General features: G+C 41.0%; 1 protein-coding gene across 2 annotated transcripts in view; it reads left to right on the top strand.

Moving 5' to 3' along the window:
* LOC128692771 (angiopoietin-1) overlaps positions 1 to 17,303 on the top strand; it is a 178,020-nt gene that overhangs the window by 116,809 nt on the left and 43,908 nt on the right. For both annotated transcript variants that reach the window (XM_070090105.1, XM_070090104.1), the window contains one exon: positions 10,753 to 10,910. In XM_070090105.1, coding sequence (XP_069946206.1) covers positions 10,753 to 10,910 — 158 coding nt within the window. The remainder of the gene's footprint in view (positions 1 to 10,752; positions 10,911 to 17,303) is intronic.

The raw sequence follows: 17,303 nt of genomic DNA, 5'->3' as shown, positions 1-17,303 counted from the left end.
CTGTTAGTGTGCAGCAATATTCCAGCCTAGATAGAACAAGCGACTTGAAGAGTGTAATCACTGGCTTGGTGTCCCTAGTTCTGAAGGTTCTCATTATCCATCCAGTCATTTTTCGATCAGATGCGATTAGTTTATCGCTCTATTGTGTCATTTGAATTTGTTTTATACTCCAATATAGTTTTAATTTCCTCATATTTTCCACATTGGAGTAATTGAAATTTCTCATCATTGAACTTCCTATTGTTTTCTGCGGTCTATTTAAAGATTTGGTTGATGTCCTCCTGGAGTCTTGCAGTGTCTTCAGTGGAGGACACTGTCATGCAAATTCGGGTGTCATCTGGTAAGGAAGATATAGTTCTGTGGCTTACGTCCCTTTCTATGCTAGTGGATGGCGTAAGTCCCTCTTAGTCAACACAAGGTTTACACTGCTAGTGGATGGCATAAGTCCCTCTTAGAGAACACAAGGTTTACACTGCTAGTGGATGGCATAAGTCCCTCTTAGTCAACACAAGGTTTACACTGCTAGTGGATGGCATAAGTCCCTCTTAGTGAACACAAGGTTTACACTGCTAGTGGATGGCATAAGTCCCTCTTAGTGAACACAAGGTTTACACTGCTAGTGGATGGCATAAGTCCCTCTTAGTCAACACAAGGTTTACACTGCTAGTGGATGGCATAAGTCCCTCTTAGTGAACACAAGGTTTACACTGCTAGTGGATGGCATAAGTCCCTCTTAGTCAACACAAGGTTTACACTGCTAGTGGATGGCATAAGTCCCTCTTAGTGAACACAAGGTTTACACTGCTAGTGGATGGCATAAGTCCCTCTTAGTGAACACAAGGTTAAACACAAGGTTTACACTGCTAGTGGATGGCATAAGTCCCTCTTAGTCAACACAAGGTTTACACTGCTAGTGGATGGCATAAGTCCCTCTTAGTGAACACAAGGTTTACACTGCTAATGGATGGCATAAGTCCCTCTTAGTGAACACAAGGTTTACACTGCTAGTGGATGGCATAAGTCCCTCTTAGTGAACACAAGGTTTACACTGCTAGTGGATGGCATAAGTCCCTCTTAGTCAACACAAGGTTTACACTGCTAGTGGATGGCATAAGTCCCTCTTAGTCAACACAAGGTTTACACTGCTAGTGGATGGCATAAGTCCCTCTTAGTCAACACAAGGTTTACACTGCTAGTGGATGGCATAAGTCCCTCTTAGTCAACACAAGGTTTACACTGCTAGTGGATGGCATAAGTCCCTCTTAGTCAACACAAGGTTTACACTGCTAGCGGATGGCATAAGTCCCTCTTAGTGAACACAAGGTTTACACTGCTAGTGGATGGCATAAGTCCCTCTTAGTCAACACAAGGTTTACACTGCTAGTGGATGGCATAAGTCCCTCTTAGTCAACACAAGGTTTACACTGCTAGTGGATGGCATAAGTCCCTCTTAGTGAACACAAGGTTTACACTGCTAGTGGATGGCATAAGTCCCTCTTAGAGAACACAAGGTTTACACTGCTAGTGGATGGCATAAGTCCCTCTTAGTGAACACAAGGTTTACACTGCTAGTGGATGGCATAAGTCCCTCTTAGTCAACACAAGGTTTACACTGCTAGTGGATGGCATAAGTCCCTCTTAGTCAACACAAGGTTTACACTGCTAGTGGATGGCATAAGTCCCTCTTAGTCAACACAAGGTTTACACTGCTAGTGGATGGCATAAGTCCCTCTTAGTCAACACAAGGTTTACACTGCTAGTGGATGGCATAAGTCCCTCTTAGTCAACACAAGGTTTACACTGCTAGTGGATGGCATAAGTCCCTCTTAGTCAACACAAGGTAAACACAAGGTTACACTGCTAGTGGATGGCATAAGTCCCTCTTAGTCAACACAAGGTTTACACTGCTAGTGGATGGCATAAGTCCCTCTTAGTCAACACAAGGTTTACACTGCTAGCGGATGGCATAAGTCCCTCTTAGTGAACACAAGGTTTACACTGCTAGTGGATGGCATAAGTCCCTCTTAGTCAACACAAGGTTTACACTGCTAGTGGATGGCATAAGTCCCTCTTAGTCAACACAAGGTTTACACTGCTAGTGGATGGCATAAGTCCCTCTTAGTGAACACAAGGTTTACACTGCTAGTGGATGGCATAAGTCCCTCTTAGAGAACACAAGGTTTACACTGCTAGTGGATGGCATAAGTCCCTCTTAGTGAACACAAGGTTTACACTGCTAGTGGATGGCATAAGTCCCTCTTAGTGAACACAAGGTTTACACTGCTAGTGGATGGCATAAGTCCCTCTTAGTGAACACAAGGTTTACACTGCTAGTGGATGGCATAAGTCCCTCTTAGTGAACACAAGGTTTACACTGCTAGTGGATGGCATAAGTCCCTCTTAGTCAACACAAGGTTTACACTGCTAGTGGATGGCATAAGTCCCATTTTGATTATTTTGTTGGATAAATCCTGATTTTTTTTCAGCAATTAAAGAATGCTTATGATTGGCTTCGAATTATTATTATTACTGAGCTTTATTAAAACAGCTTCTCTCACTGTGAGTTGTATTAATTATAATTTGCCTATTTTGTTATGCAAATTTTTTTCCATTTAATAACTAAAGAATGCATCTTCTGATCGGCATCAAACCCTAAATGCTATTGGATCATATCTTGAAATTCTGCTTTTGCATTAAATTTTGCCAGTCTTATCAATTTTTTTTTTAATAAAAATATTATCTTTTCTCTTACGATATTGTAGAGACTTTTAAATAGCATGTAAAAAAGAAAAGAAAAAATTTAAGAAATAAAATCCGAGGTTTTACGTCATATTTAATTTGAACGAGACGAGATTTTCTTAATTTTTAAAACATTATCAGCGAAACATTCGTTTCCTTTCTCATTAATTTCTGTCTATTACTCAAGAATATCTATCTCCATCACCTTCAACTTTTCATTGCTTTATAACGTTTGTGAAAGTTTTCAGGAGATTTAAATTGTTTGTGAACAATACCAAAGAAAGCAATGAAATTCACTTAGACAGAAGGCAGAAAAATTACAAGAGGATTTAAGTAAAGTTTTCCAGAAAGTAATGGAGAATAACTGTTGAGATATAGGAAGAAAGGAGACTCCTGGAGGGGCATTATGTACATAATGTAACGAAACTAGATCACCAGGTGGAATGAAATTCATAATTGAAAGACTTCAGAGTATTAACATCAGGTGATATAACTTTTAAAGAAAACAGAAAGGGAAATGTCGTAAATGTCATAATAATAATAATAATAATAATAATAATAATAATAATAATAATAATAATAATAATAAAAAGAAAAAGAAGAAGAAGAAGAAGAAGAAGAAGAAGAAGAAGAAGAAGAAGAAGAAGAAGAAGAAGAAGAAGAAGAAGAAGAAGAAGAAGAAGAAGAAGAAAAAAAAAAGAAGAAGAAGAAGAAGAAGAAGAAGAAGAAGAAGAAGAAGAAGAAGAAAAAGAAGAAGAAGAAGAAAAATAATAATAATAATAATAATAATAATAATAATAATAATATAATAATAATAATAATAATAATAATAATAATAATAATAATAATAATAATAATAATAATAATAATAATAATAATAATAATAATAATAAAAAAAAGAAAAAGAAGAAGAAGAAGAAGAAGAAGAAGAAGAAGAAGAAGAAGAAGAAGAAGAAGAAGAAGAAGAAGAAGAAGAAGAAGAAGAAAAAGAAGAAGAAGAAGAAGAAGAAGAAGAAGAAGAAGAAGAAGAAGAAGAAGAAGAAGAAGAAGAAGAAGAAGAAGAAGAAGAAGAAGAAGAAGAAGAAGAAGAAAAAGAAGAAGAAGAAAAATAATAATATTAATAATAATAATAATAATAATAATAATAATATAATAATAATAATAATAATAATAATAATAATAATAATAATAATAATAATAATAATAATAATAATAATAATAATAATAATAATAATAACTCTGGGCTGGATATAGACCACCATTGAAACAAAGGAAATAATAGTGATTATACAAATATCATTTGTTTTCTTGCTTAGAGTATTGTATAGTGATGATAACTCCGATCAAGGTAAGACAGATGTCACAGGTGGAACAAATTCAGTGATCATTCATAGTCAGTATAAAGTCCATAAAAATTTACGTTGCTGGGTATACCTCAAAGTTTTCAGTATGAATCCTGGGAAGCAGAGGTGTGAAAGAAAGAGAAAAAGAGAGAAAGAGAGAGACTACCACAACAGCATTTTAGAAATATATACAAAGGAGGAAATGAAAAATTAACTTAGGGAAAAGAGAGGTTTTATGAGCACATTGTATCAACATTCATGAGCCTAGACTACTTAACATTGTATCAACATTCATGAGCCTAGACTACTTAACATTGTATCAACATTCATGAGCCTAGACTACTTAACATTGTATCAACATTCATGAGCCTAGACTACTTAACATTGTATCAACATTCATGAGCCTAGACTACTTAACATTGTATCAACATTCATGAGCCTAGACTACTTAACATTGTATCAACATTCATGAGCCTAGACTACTTAACATTGTATCAACATTCATGAGCCTAGACTACTTAACATTGTATCAACATTCATGAGCCTAGACTACTTAACATTGTATCAACATTCATGAGCCTAGACTACTTAACATTGTATCAACATTCATGAGCCTAGACTACTTAACATTGTATCAACATTCATGAGCCTAGACTACTTAACATTGTATCAACATTCATGAGCCTAGACTACTTAACATTGTATCAACATTCATGAGCCTAGACTACTTAACATTGTATCAACATTCATGAGCCTAGACTACTTAACATTGTATCAACATTCATGAGCCTAGACTACTTAACATTGTATCAACATTCATGAGCCTAGACTACTTAACATTGTATCAACATTCATGAGCCTAGACTACTTAACATTGTATCAACATTCATGAGCCTAGACTACTTAACATTGTATCAACATTCATGAGCATAGACTACTTAACATTGTATCAACATTCATGAGCCTAGACTACTTAACATTGTATCAACATTCATGAGCCTAGACTACTTAACATTGTATCAACATTCATGAGCCTAGACTACTTAACATTGTATCAACATTCATGAGCCTAGACTACTTAACATTCTACTTCAAGATATTAGAAACACTGCTGAGAAGTACTGAAGTTTTTATAACTAAGTTCGACCAGTACCTGCTCTAAGTGCCAGATCAACCAGACTGAGATGAATATGTGGACTAGCAGGCAGCCAACAACAACAGACTTGTTAACCAGGGAAACACCAGGAAAGCCTGGTTCATGGCTGGGTTGTGGAAGTAGGAAAACATTCGAAACCAATCATATGTATAAAAGGTTTCCAGCTATAAATAACTAAATATAATTACCAGAATATTCCCAGATTCAAGACTCTTATAAAACAAACATTAATATCTACATCATAACACCTTGCTGACTGTCCCATAGCAAAATAATTATTACAACATAATACAAATGTGAACTTTCCAATGCATGAAAATTTAAGGCAAAATTATTCACACAGTATCTTACTTAAATATCAGTGGTGGAGGCTGATACAAGTTGTGCTGCGCCACCACAGGGAGAATAATAGACTGGATAGCTAGATCCTTTCTTACAAAAGATGCCTAGCCAGTGATGATTCTCCTTAATTCACAAGTTCTCTCTCTAGACTGCAATATTACTCTACACTAACGACTACTTTTAAAACAATAAAAAATACAAATATTGAGAATGAACAAAGAATATTTACTGTACCTATTAATTCTGTCAATCACTTAAACTATTGCGAATTTAAGGTTGGATGTCAAAATTTCGGTCAACTTTTTTATTTTTCAACCAATTTTTTTTAATTTTTGGTGTACGTTTAGAGGTTCATATGTAGAAGAATGTGACAAAGTTTTAGTATGATTGGCCAACAAACAACAGAGAAAAAAAATATTTAATGACTTTTCATATATGGCAGCAAGAATGACAAAATGGCACTACGAGTGGCACTTCCGACAATCCCAACCGTTAGAATACGTCTGACACGAATTTTGGATGCATATGTTTCACCTAATATTTCCCACCCGTCCTTAAAAGTCCCCTGAACTGAACTTGGAATGTAAACGAGAAAAATGTATCAATATTTACAACTGGAAATATCTAGTAGTATTAGTCCTAAATGAGCTCACAGAAAACACTCCCTATAAAAGCGGCTTCAAAGCCGGTGCAAAATACGACCAGTGTTAACCAGAGGCGCTGATGTTTACTTATCAATTAGCTTCTGCTCACTTGGATATCTGAGATATTTACTCATCAAGCAGCTGCTGCTCACTTGGATATCCAAGATATTTACTCATCAATTAGCTGCTGCTCACTTGGATATCCAAGATATTTACTCATCAATTAGCTTCTGCTCACTTGGATATCCAAGATATTTACTCATCAATTAGCTGCTGCTCACTTGGATATCCAAGATATTTACTCATCAATTAGCTGATGCTCACTTGGATATCCAAGATTTTTACTCATCAATTAGCTGATGCTCACTTGGATATCCAAGATTTTTACTCATCAATTAGTTGCTGTTCACTTGGATATCTAAGAGATTTACACATCAATTAGCTTCTGCTCACTTGGATATCCAAGATATTTACTCATCAATTAGCTGCTGCTCACTGGGATACCTAAGATATTTACTCATCAATTAGCTGCTGCTCACTTGGATACCTAAGATATTTATTCATCAATTAGCTGCTGCTCACTTGGATATCTAAGATACAAGTCGAAAGTTGCCAGAAAGTAGTGGTTGCTTACTAACCTTTCCTTACCCAAATTTTAAGGATGATTTAAAGATTTATATGATGACAAAGAAGGCTAGAAAAAATTGGTAAAACACAGGTTCCATTAATTATGAAAGCTCTTCTGACTAACTTAAAATCTTCTATGTAGAAACAGAACAGCAACAGAAACTTGTGCATGTATTGAGAGAGTGCAGTGTGGTGGAATGTGGTGGTGTGGTAGAGTGGGGTGGAGTGTTGTTGAGTGGGGTGGAGTGTTGTAGAGTGGGGTGGAGTGTGGTAGAGTGGGGTGGAGTGTTGTAGAGTGGGGTGGAGTGTGGTAGAGTGGGGTGGAGTGTGGTAAAGTGGGGTAGAGTGTGGTAGAGTGGGGTGGAGTGTGGTAGAGTGGGGTGGAGTGTGGTAAAGTGGGGTAGAGTGTGGTAGAGTGGGGTGGAGTGTGGTAGAGTGGGGTGGAGTGTGGTAAAGTGGGCTGGAGTGTGGTGAAGTGTGGTGAAGTGTGGTGAAGTGTGGTGAAGTGTGGTGAAGTGTGGTGAAGTGTGGTGAAGTGTGGTGAAGTGTGGTGAAGTGTGGCAGAGTGTGGTGGAGTGGGGTGGAGTGTGGTGGAGTGTTGTAGAGTGGGGTGGAGTGTGGTAGAGTGGGGTGGAGTGTTGTAGAGTGGGGTGGAGTGTGGTAGAGTGGGGTGGAGTGTGGTAAAGTGGGGTGGAGTGTGGTAAAGTGGGATGGAGTGTGGTGGAGTGTGGTGAAGTGTGGTGAAGTGTGGCAGAGTGTGGTGGAGTGGGGTGGAGTGTTGTAGAGTGGGGTGGAGTGTGGTAGAGTGGGGTGGAGTGTTGTAGAGTGGGGTGGAGTGTGGTAGAGTGGGGTGGAGTGTGGTAGAGTGGGGTGGAGTGTGGTAAAGTGGGTTGGAGTGTGGTAAAGTGGGATGGAGTGTGGTGGAGTGTGGTGAAGTGTGGTGAAGTGTGGCAGAGTGTGGTGGAGTGGGGTGGAGTGTGGTGGAGTGGGGTGGAGTGGGGTGGAGTGGGGTGGAGTGTGGTAGTGTGTGGTGAAGTGTGGTGAAGTGTGGTAGAGTGTGGTAGAGTATGGTAGAGTGTGGTAGAGTGTGGTAGAGTGGGGTGGAGTGTGGTAGAGTGGGGTGGAGTGTGGTAGAGTGGGGTGGAGTGTAGTAGAGTGTGGTAGAGTGTGGTAGAGTGGGGTGGAGTGTGGTAGAGTGGGGTGGAGTGTGGTAGAGTGGGGTGGAGTGTGGTGGAGTGGGGTGGAGTGTGGTAGAGTGGGGTGGAGTGTGGTAGAGTGGGGTGGAGTGTGGTAGAGTGTGGTAAAGTGTGGCAGAGTGGGGTGGAGTGTGGTAGAGTGGGGTGGAGTGTGGGAGAGTGGGGTGGAGTGTGGTAGAGTGTGGTAGAGTGTGGTAGAGTGGGGTGGAGTGTGGTAGAGTGGGGTGGAGTGTGGTAGAGTGTGGTAGAGTATGGTAGAGTGTGGTAGAGTGTGGTAGAGTGGGGTGGAGTGAGGTAGAGTGGGGTTGAGTGTGGTAGAGTGGGGTGGAGTGTGGTAGAGTGTGGTAGAGTATGGTAGAGTGTGGTAGAGTGTGGCAGAGTGGGGTGGAGTGTGGTAGAGTGGGGTGGAGTGTGATAGAGTGTGGTAGAGTATGGTAGAGTGTGGTAGAGTGTGGTAGAGTGGGGTGGAGTGTGATAGAGTGTGGTAGAGTATGGTAGAGTGTGGTAGAGTGTGGTAGAGTGGGGTGGAGTGTGGTAGAGTGGGGTGGAGTGTGGTAGAGTGGGGTGGAGTGTGGTAGAGTGGGGTGGAGTGTGGTAGAGTGGGGTGGAGTGTGGTACAGTGGGGTGGAGTGTGGTAGAGTGGGGTGGAGTGAGGTAGAGTGGGGTGGAGTGTGGTAGAGTGTGGTAGAGTATGGTAGAGTGTGGTAGAGTGTGGTAGAGTGTGGTAGAGTGTGGTAGAGTGGGGTGGAGTGAGGTAGAGTGGGGTGGAGTGTGGTACAGTGGGGTGGAGTGTGGTAGAGTGGGGTGGAGTATGGTAGAGTGTGGTAGAGTGTGGCAGAGTGGGGTGGAGTGTGGTAGAGTGGGGTGGAGTGTGATAGAGTGTGGTAGAGTATGGTAGAGTGTGGTAGAGTGTGGTAGAGTGGGGTGGAGTGTGGTAGAGTGGGGTGGAGTGTGATAGAGTGTGGTAGAGTATGGTAGAGTGTGGTAGAGTGTGGTAGAGTGGGGTGGAGTGTGGTAGAGTGGGGTGGAGTGTGATAGAGTGTGGTAGAGTATGGTAGAGTGTGGTAGAGTGTGGTAGAGTGGGGTGGAGTGTGGTAGAGTGGGGTGGAGTGTGGTAGAGTATGGTAGAGTGTGGTAGAGTGGGGTGGAGTGTGGTAGAGTGGGATGGAGTGTGGTAGAGTGGGGTGGAGTTATGGTATAAAGGGATTTGTTTTTCACATCATGTATTAACCAGAATGCTTCATTATATTATTAAATATCCTGGAAGGGATAACTTTTAATTGTTGCAAAGTTTTTTTGCTCCCTTAACCGGTTTTCTTATTATGTGAGAAAACCTTGTCCAATCAGTCTCAATACTTTCATCACTTGTGTAGATTAAAATGAAAATGGTTGATGCAGCTTCGTCATGTGCATGAGAAGCCTCTTCTGATTGTCTTCAAACCTTCAACTCTTGTGTATCTTACTTTGACGAAGCTTAGAATTGTTATTGACGTCTATTGTTGCTAATTTGTTGTTTTAATTTTTAAAATTGTGTTGATTAGTTCTGGAGATAACATGAATGTTCTTCCTCTGAACAACTTCAGTCTTTATTAACGACTGATGGATCATATAAACAACTTAACATTTGTAAATTCATATTTCACAGTTTACTAAGACAGTTATAAACTTACAATCTTTAGATCCTGGACAGTAAAGCTATGTCCTTCTAAGACTTTTATTTATCTAGCAGCAGTGATGAGTTGTCTTCAGTGGAAAGATCGCAAATTTTGATTTTCATGAAGAAATTTGAAAATTAATTATCTAATTGACTTTAAATCTTAAACACTGGTGTATCTTTACTACATTAATTTATAGACTATCCATTGACAGTGTAGGTGACAGTATCAAACACTACACTGCCTCAGCTGTTATTGTATGGTGACTCATACCTCATACCTGGATGTTACTTGACAGTGTAGGTGACAGTATCAAACACTACACTGTCTCAGCTGTTCTTGTATGGTGACTCATACCTCATACCTGGATGTTACTTGACAGTGTAGGTGACAGTATCAAACACTACATTGCCTCAGCTGTTATTGTATGGTGACTCATACCTTATACCTGGAAGTTACTTGACAGTGTAGGTGACAGTTCTTGTATGGTGACTCATACCTCATACCTGGATGTTACTTGACAGTGTAGGTGACAGTATCAAACACTACATTGCCTCAGCTGTTATTGTATGGTGACTCATACCTCATACCTGGATGTTACTTGACAGTGTAGGTGACAGTTCTTGTATGGTGACTCATACCTCATACCTGGATGTTACTTGACAGTGTAGGTGACAGTTCTTGTATGGTGACTCATACCTCATACCTGGATGTTACTTGACAGTGTAGGTGACAGTTCTTGTATGGTGACTCATACCTCATACCTGGATGTTACTTGACAGTGTAGGTGACAGTTCTTGTATGGTGACTCATACCTCATACCTGGATGTTACTTGACAGTGTAGGTGACAGTATCAAACACTACACTCCCTCAGCTGTTCTTGTATGGTGACTCATGCATCATACCTGGATGTTACTTGACAGTGTAGGTGACAGTATCAAACACTTCACTGCCTCAGGTGTTCTTGTATGGTGACTCATGCATCATACCTGGATGTGTCTTAAAAACACACATATACACAGTATAGTTATAATAAGAGTATCTGTCAGTTCTGCAGGTGGTGTGAGTGTATTTTGTAAGATGCAAGAGGAAAACATGTGGACGGTGTTCCTCGCCCGCTATCGCCAGATTACGCAAGTGAGCTTCAGCAAGGGCTGGGAAGACTACAAGACTGGCTTCGGTGACCCACATGGAGAATATTGGCTGGGTAAGACCTGCTATCTTGTAGTTCACTCTGACGTCTTGTAATTCATGAAACTCTGTGTTGTAGTTCATGTAGCGCCATGTGTTATGTTGTAGTTCAAGTACCTCAGTGTTGTAGTTCATGTAGCGCCATGTGTTATGTTGTAGTTCAAGTACCTCAGTGTTGTAGTTCATGTAGCGCCATGTGTTATGTTGTAGTTCAAGTACCTCAGTGTTGTAGTTCATGTAGCGCCATGTGTTATGTTGTAGTTCAAGTACCTCAGTGTTGTAGTTCATGTAGCGCCATGTGTTATGTTGTAGTTCAAGTACCTCAGTGTTGTAGTTCATGTAACTCTGTGATGAAGTCCATGCAGCTCTCTCTGTTGTGTTGTAGTTCATGTATGTTTCTCTGTTATTTTGTAAATCATGTGAAGTATTTTAGTAGATATGGTTCTATGTTATATGGTAGTTCATGGAGCTTTCTGTGTCGTGTAGATAATTAAACCGTGTATTGTAGTTCATGTAGCTCTGGACTGTGTTGTGGTGCAGTTCATGTAACTCTATATTTCGTGTTGCAATTCGTGTTGTAGTTCGTTCAGCTCTGTGTGTTGTGTTGTGTTGTAGTTCCTGTAGCTCTTTGTTGTGTAGTAGTACATTAAGCCGTCTCTTTTGCGTTGTAGTTCAAGTAGTTGTCTGTACTCTAGTTCAGGAAGCTGTCTATGCTGTGTTGCAGTATATGTAGCTCTCAGTGTTGTGTTGCAGTTCATGTAGCTTTCAGTGCTGTGTTGCAGTTCGTGTAGCTCTCAGTGTTGTGTTGCAGTTCATGTAGCTCTCTGTGTTGTGTTTTAGTTCATGAAGTTTTGTGTTGTGTTGTAGTTCATATAGCTCTCAGTACTGTAGTTCGTGTAGCCTTCTCTGTTGCGTTGTAGTTCACCAAGCTCTCTGTATTGTGTTGTAGTTTATTTAGCTCCTCGTGTAGTGCTGTAGTTCATATAGCTCCCTTTGTCTCGTAATTCATGTAGCTCTCTTTGCTGTGTTGTAGCTCTCATGTAGCTTTTTCCTGTTGTGTTGTACTTCAAGTAGCTGTCTGTAACGTTGCTCGTGTAGTCCTGTGTGTTGTGTAGTAGATCATGTAACACCCTGTGTAGTACTGTAGTTCATGTAGCTGTCTGCGGTGTGTTGAAGTTCATGTAGCTCTTTGTGTTGTAGTTTATAATGTCGTGTTGTAGTTCATGTAGACCTCTGAGTTGAGTTGCATATCATTTAATTCAGCGATGTAGTTCTTGTACCTCTGTGTCGTGTTGTAGTTAATGTAAATGTCAGTGTTGTGCTGTAGTTCATATCTCTTTGTCGTGTTGTAGTACATGCAACACTCTGTGATGTGCTGTAGTTCATGTAGCTCTCTCCGTTGTATTGTAGTTTACGTAACTCTATATTGTAGTTTATGTAACTCTTAGTGTTGTGTTGTCACTCTCTGCATTCATTAGAAGATCTTTTAACTCTGTTATGTAGTTCTTGTAGATCTCTTCGTCGCGTTGTAGTTCATGCAACACTCCATGTGTTGTAGTTCATGTACCCTTCTGTGTTGTGTTGTAGTTCGTGAAGCTGTTTGTGTTGTACTGTAGTTCACGTAGCTCCCAATGTAGTGAATCAATTCATGTAGCTCTCTGTGTCGAGTTGTAGTTCATGTAGTACTCTGCGTTGTGTTGTAGCTCATGTAGCACTCTGTGTTGTGTTGTAGCTCATGTAGCACTCTGTGTTGTGTTGTAGCTCATGTAGTACTCTGTGTTGTGTTGTAGCTCATGTAGCACTCTGTGTTGTGTTGTAGCTCATGTAGCACTCTGTGTTGTGTTGTAGCTCATGTAGCACTCTGTGTTGTGTTGTAGCTCATGTAGTACTCTGTGTTGTGTTGTAGCTCATGTAGTACTCTGTGTTGTGTTGTAGCTCATGTAGCACTCTGTGTTGTGTTGTAGCTCATGTAGCACTCTGTGTTGTGTTGTAGCTCATGTAGTACTCTGTGTTGTGTTGTAGCTCATGTAGCACTCTGTGTTGTGTTGTAGCTCATGTAGCACTCTGTGTTGTGTTGTAGCTCATGTAGCACTCTGTGTTGTGTTGTAGCTCATGTAGCACTCTGTGTTGTGTTGTAGCTCATGTAGCACTCTGTATTGTGTTGTAGCTCATGTAGCACTCTGTGTTGTGTTGTAGCTCATGTAGCACTCTGTGTTGTGTTGTAGCTCATGTAGCACTCTGTGTTGTGCTGTAGTTTAGGTGCCTGTGTGTGTTGTCTTGTAGTTCAAGTACCTCTACTCATGTAACACTCTGTGTTGTGCTGTAGCTCATGTAGCACTCTGTGTTGTGCTGTAGCTCATGTAGTACTCTGTGTTGTGTTGTAGCTCATGTAGCACTCTGTGTTGTGTTGTAGCTCATGTAGCAATCTGTATTGTGTTGTTGGTAATGAAATTCTCTGAGTTTTGTTGCAATACATGTTGCTATCTGTGTCGTGTTTAATATATGTAGTTGTCAGTGTTGTGTTGTAGTAAATGTTGTTCTGTGTGTGTTGTGTTGTAGTTCATACAACTCTGTCTTGTATTGTACATGTAGCTCTCTGTATTGTTCACGAAGCTGTCTGAGTTGTTGTTACAACCTTGATGTCGTAACTTAAATACAATGGTCCTAGCTCCTAAAGGCTGCTCACACAGCTGTCTAGGGCCATTTAAATTACACTGAAAAACAGAGCAACTCTTGGGCCAGCAAACAATATTAATTATTATTAGGAAGGAAGGACAAAAACTCACCTATATAAAAATATATCTATATTAATAATTGTAACTTATATACAACTCACAAACTACTCCCAACAACCACCACATTCCAGTTTATATTAACTCACTAGCACACTGCTACTAGTGACACAAAATGTTATGTATTTTATAAACAGGGAGGCTTTATGACCCCCTCCCCCCCCCCATTATTCCTGCCGGCTACTTAGCCAACAGTTAAAATATTTAATGATCTCCAAAACACAGGGCACACACTAGGGCTTTACAAATAAATGAGAGCACCAAAACAACGTCGTGTTGTGGTTCATGTTCCTCCCTGTGTCGTGTTGTCTTTCATGAAGCTCTCTGTAATTTGTTGAAGTTCATGCTGCTCCTTGTTTTGTGTTGTAGTTCATTTAGCTCCATGTTGTATTGCAGTTCTTTTAGCTCTCTGTGTTGTTTTGTAGTTTATGTTGCTCCTTGTGTTGTAATGCTGGGCATGTAACTCTCTGTATCTTGTCGTAGATCGTGTAGCTCTCTGTAGTTTTTTTAGTTCACGTAGCTCTCTGTTCTGTGTTGTAGTTCATGTTGCTCTCTTTGTCGTGTTGTAGTTCACGTAGTTTTTTGCATTGTGTTGAACTTCAAGTAGATATTTGCACTGTAGTTCATGTAGCTCTCTGTTTTAGTGTAGTTCTGGTAGCTTCTTGTATTGTGTTATAGTTCACATAGCTCTATGTGTTGTGTTGTAGCTCTCAGTGTTGTGTTGTAGCTCTATGTGTTGTGTTGTAGCTCTCAGTGTTGTGCTGTAGGTCATGTATCTCTCAGTGTTGTGTTGTATTATTATTATAATCAAATAAAGCGCTAAACCAACAAAGGTCATGCAGCATTGAGGGTCAGAAAATAGTACCAGGGCTATAAACAGCTTGGTGGAGAGGGGATCAGAGATGAGGGGAGAAAGGGGTAGAAGGGACTATGGGTCAAAATTCGTATAGTAAAGCAGTTGCTGACGAAAAGTCAAGTGATCGCAAGTCAAGAACAGGGTCGTCTGCAAGAAGGGAAGAAAAGATAAGAGCGTCAGGGCGGCGGCGTCGGTGGAGGTAAATACTGCGAGCTCGCTGGTGAACCGGACAATCCACATAAAAGTGAAGAACGAAAATTGGGAACTGACAAACGTCACAGAGAGGAAGAGGGTGTCACTCCATGAGATACCAATAGGTAAGGCGAGTATGGCCAATGTGGAGACGGGAGAGCACTGTCTCCTGAGTATGGCTACGGTAGTAAGAAAATGCCCACAAGCCCAAAAGCGGTTTAATAGAGTGTAATTTGTTATGGTCCATGTCTGCCCTCCGTTATTGCCAATGCCCGCGAAGACGGGCAAAGAGGACGGTAAAATAATCACTGAATGGAATATCTCAATAGGAAACCCGGAAGATCATGCATCGCTGACCGCGCAGCCGTGTCTGCCTGTTCATTGTCCCCCACATCAACGTGTCCATCCGCCGAGTCACCATCTGGAGAAGACTCGGGCCGGATGTACCGGAAAACCTACATGAATGAACTGTCCATTGACCCAACAGAAAAGGTCTTTGTTAGCTACACGGTGCAACCATAGTTGGATATGGAGGACCAATGGATGAAGGGAGTCAAATTGTTTAATGGCCTGTAAAGTGCTGAGGGAATCCGAAATGATCACAAATGCCGAAGGAGACATACATGTAATACGGAGAAGCACTATGAGGATGGCATACAACTCGGCAGTAAAAATACTAACCAAGTCTAACAAATGACCCCGGACAACATCGTCTGGGAACACCACCGCAAACCCAACACCGTCAGAAGATTTAGAACCATCTGTATAAACAGCGACGGCACGAACATGTGACCGGAAGTGATCAAGAAAAAGAGAGTGCAAAGCAGCCGTAGGCAGGAGAGCTTTAGCACACGGCAGTAGGGGAGAACAGATACAAACCGTCACAACCTCCAAAAGGGGAAGGGAAAAGGCAGACGCTACATAAACATGCAAGGGAGGCAACTGGAGAGAAAACCAGAGTGAAGGCGAAGAGAGAAATGGATGGAGTAAGCAGGAGCATCGATCAAATAACGGCCTTCTACTAACGTCTGAGACCAACCTATACGCAGAAGGAACATGAAGGTCATGGGAGTGGTCAAAGTAATGAAAGCATTGAACATCACAGCGACTGGTTAAGGAAGGAACATTCGCCTCAGAATAGAGGTTTTCAACAGGGGATGAACGAAAGACACCAAGACATAAATGTAGACCCTCATGTTGAAGGCGATCTAACTTAGAAAGAGTTGCAGGAGAAGCCGCAGAATAGACTTGGTCGACGTAATCCAGCTTTGACAAGACTAGGACGGAATGCAAATGGAGGAAAGTCTGGTGATCTGCTCCTCATGAACGATGTGGAAGAATTTTAAGCATGGCAAGCTATGTTCAAAGAGGAAATGTGAGTTTTCCATGTCAACCAGTGATCGAACAGAAAGCCAAGAAACCTGGCTGTATCACATGCTGGAATACATGAGCCGTGCAAATACAATGGAATATCTGGGACAAGAGGACGTCTAGTGAAGATAATGAAATGGGTTATCGCACTAGAAAATTTAAATCCATGAGAATTGACCCAATGGGAAACATGGTTAATCGCATCTTGAAGGGAGGCTGCTAACAGGCGACGGTCAGCACCTACATTAGCTGTAGTGAAGTCATCCACATAAAGTGACAACCAAATATGCAAAGGAAGAACAGAAGGCTGGTCATTTATAGCCAAGAGAAAATGGGTGGTGCTAAGGACACAACCTTGTGGGACTCCCTCAGCCTGAACAAAGTCTGAGGAAAGCGAGTCGCCAACACAAACACGAAAATGTCTTTCAGATACGAGAGCAGCATGGATGGTCGGTAGATTACCACAGAGGCCTAAGGAGTGGGCCTGGGCTAAAATGTTATACCCCAAGTGGTGTAATAGGCTTTCTCGAGATCAAAAAAGACTTCTAAAATGGAGTGTTCATTAGCAAAGGCATTTCACACATATGTATCTACGTGGAGCAAGGGGTCCAAAGTAGAGTGGCCCTTGCAAAAGCCATATTGGTGAGGAGAAAGACTATTGTTAGTCTCCAAATACCATATCAGATGTCTATTCACCAATCGTTCCATCACCTTGCAGACTACACTAGTCAGAGAAATAGGATGATAGTGAGAGGTATCAATCCCCAAAGCACCTGGTCTGTGAAACTGTATTATATTGGAAGATTTCCATTGTTGAGGAAGAACCCCTCACATCCAAACAAGATTGAAAAGATGCAAAAGGACTGTAAGGGCTGTAGAATGCAGATGCTGTAGCATACGGATATGAATATCATCAGGTCCAACTGCCAATGATCGGCAAATGGAAAAGGCAGACTCTAGCTCTAAGAGAGTAAAAGGTACATTATATGGCTCCATCCCATTAGAAGAGAAATCCAAAGGCAGACTTAGAAGCAAAAAATGAGGGACAGAAGTGAAACCCTTGGGAAACAAGGACAAGATAGTTCCCGATTTCCATGGCAATTCAAAGAAGTTCTGCAACACTAACACCAGCAACCTGCAAAACAGATTGGGTCCTGAGCGCACTTGCCTCACAAGTTCTGCACCTTCTTCCAAACCA

Source organism: Cherax quadricarinatus, chromosome 30 (genome assembly GCF_038502225.1).
Source record: "Cherax quadricarinatus isolate ZL_2023a chromosome 30, ASM3850222v1, whole genome shotgun sequence".
Taxonomy (NCBI): domain Eukaryota; kingdom Metazoa; phylum Arthropoda; class Malacostraca; order Decapoda; family Parastacidae; genus Cherax; species Cherax quadricarinatus.
This window is presented reverse-complemented; position numbering and strand designations above follow the sequence as displayed.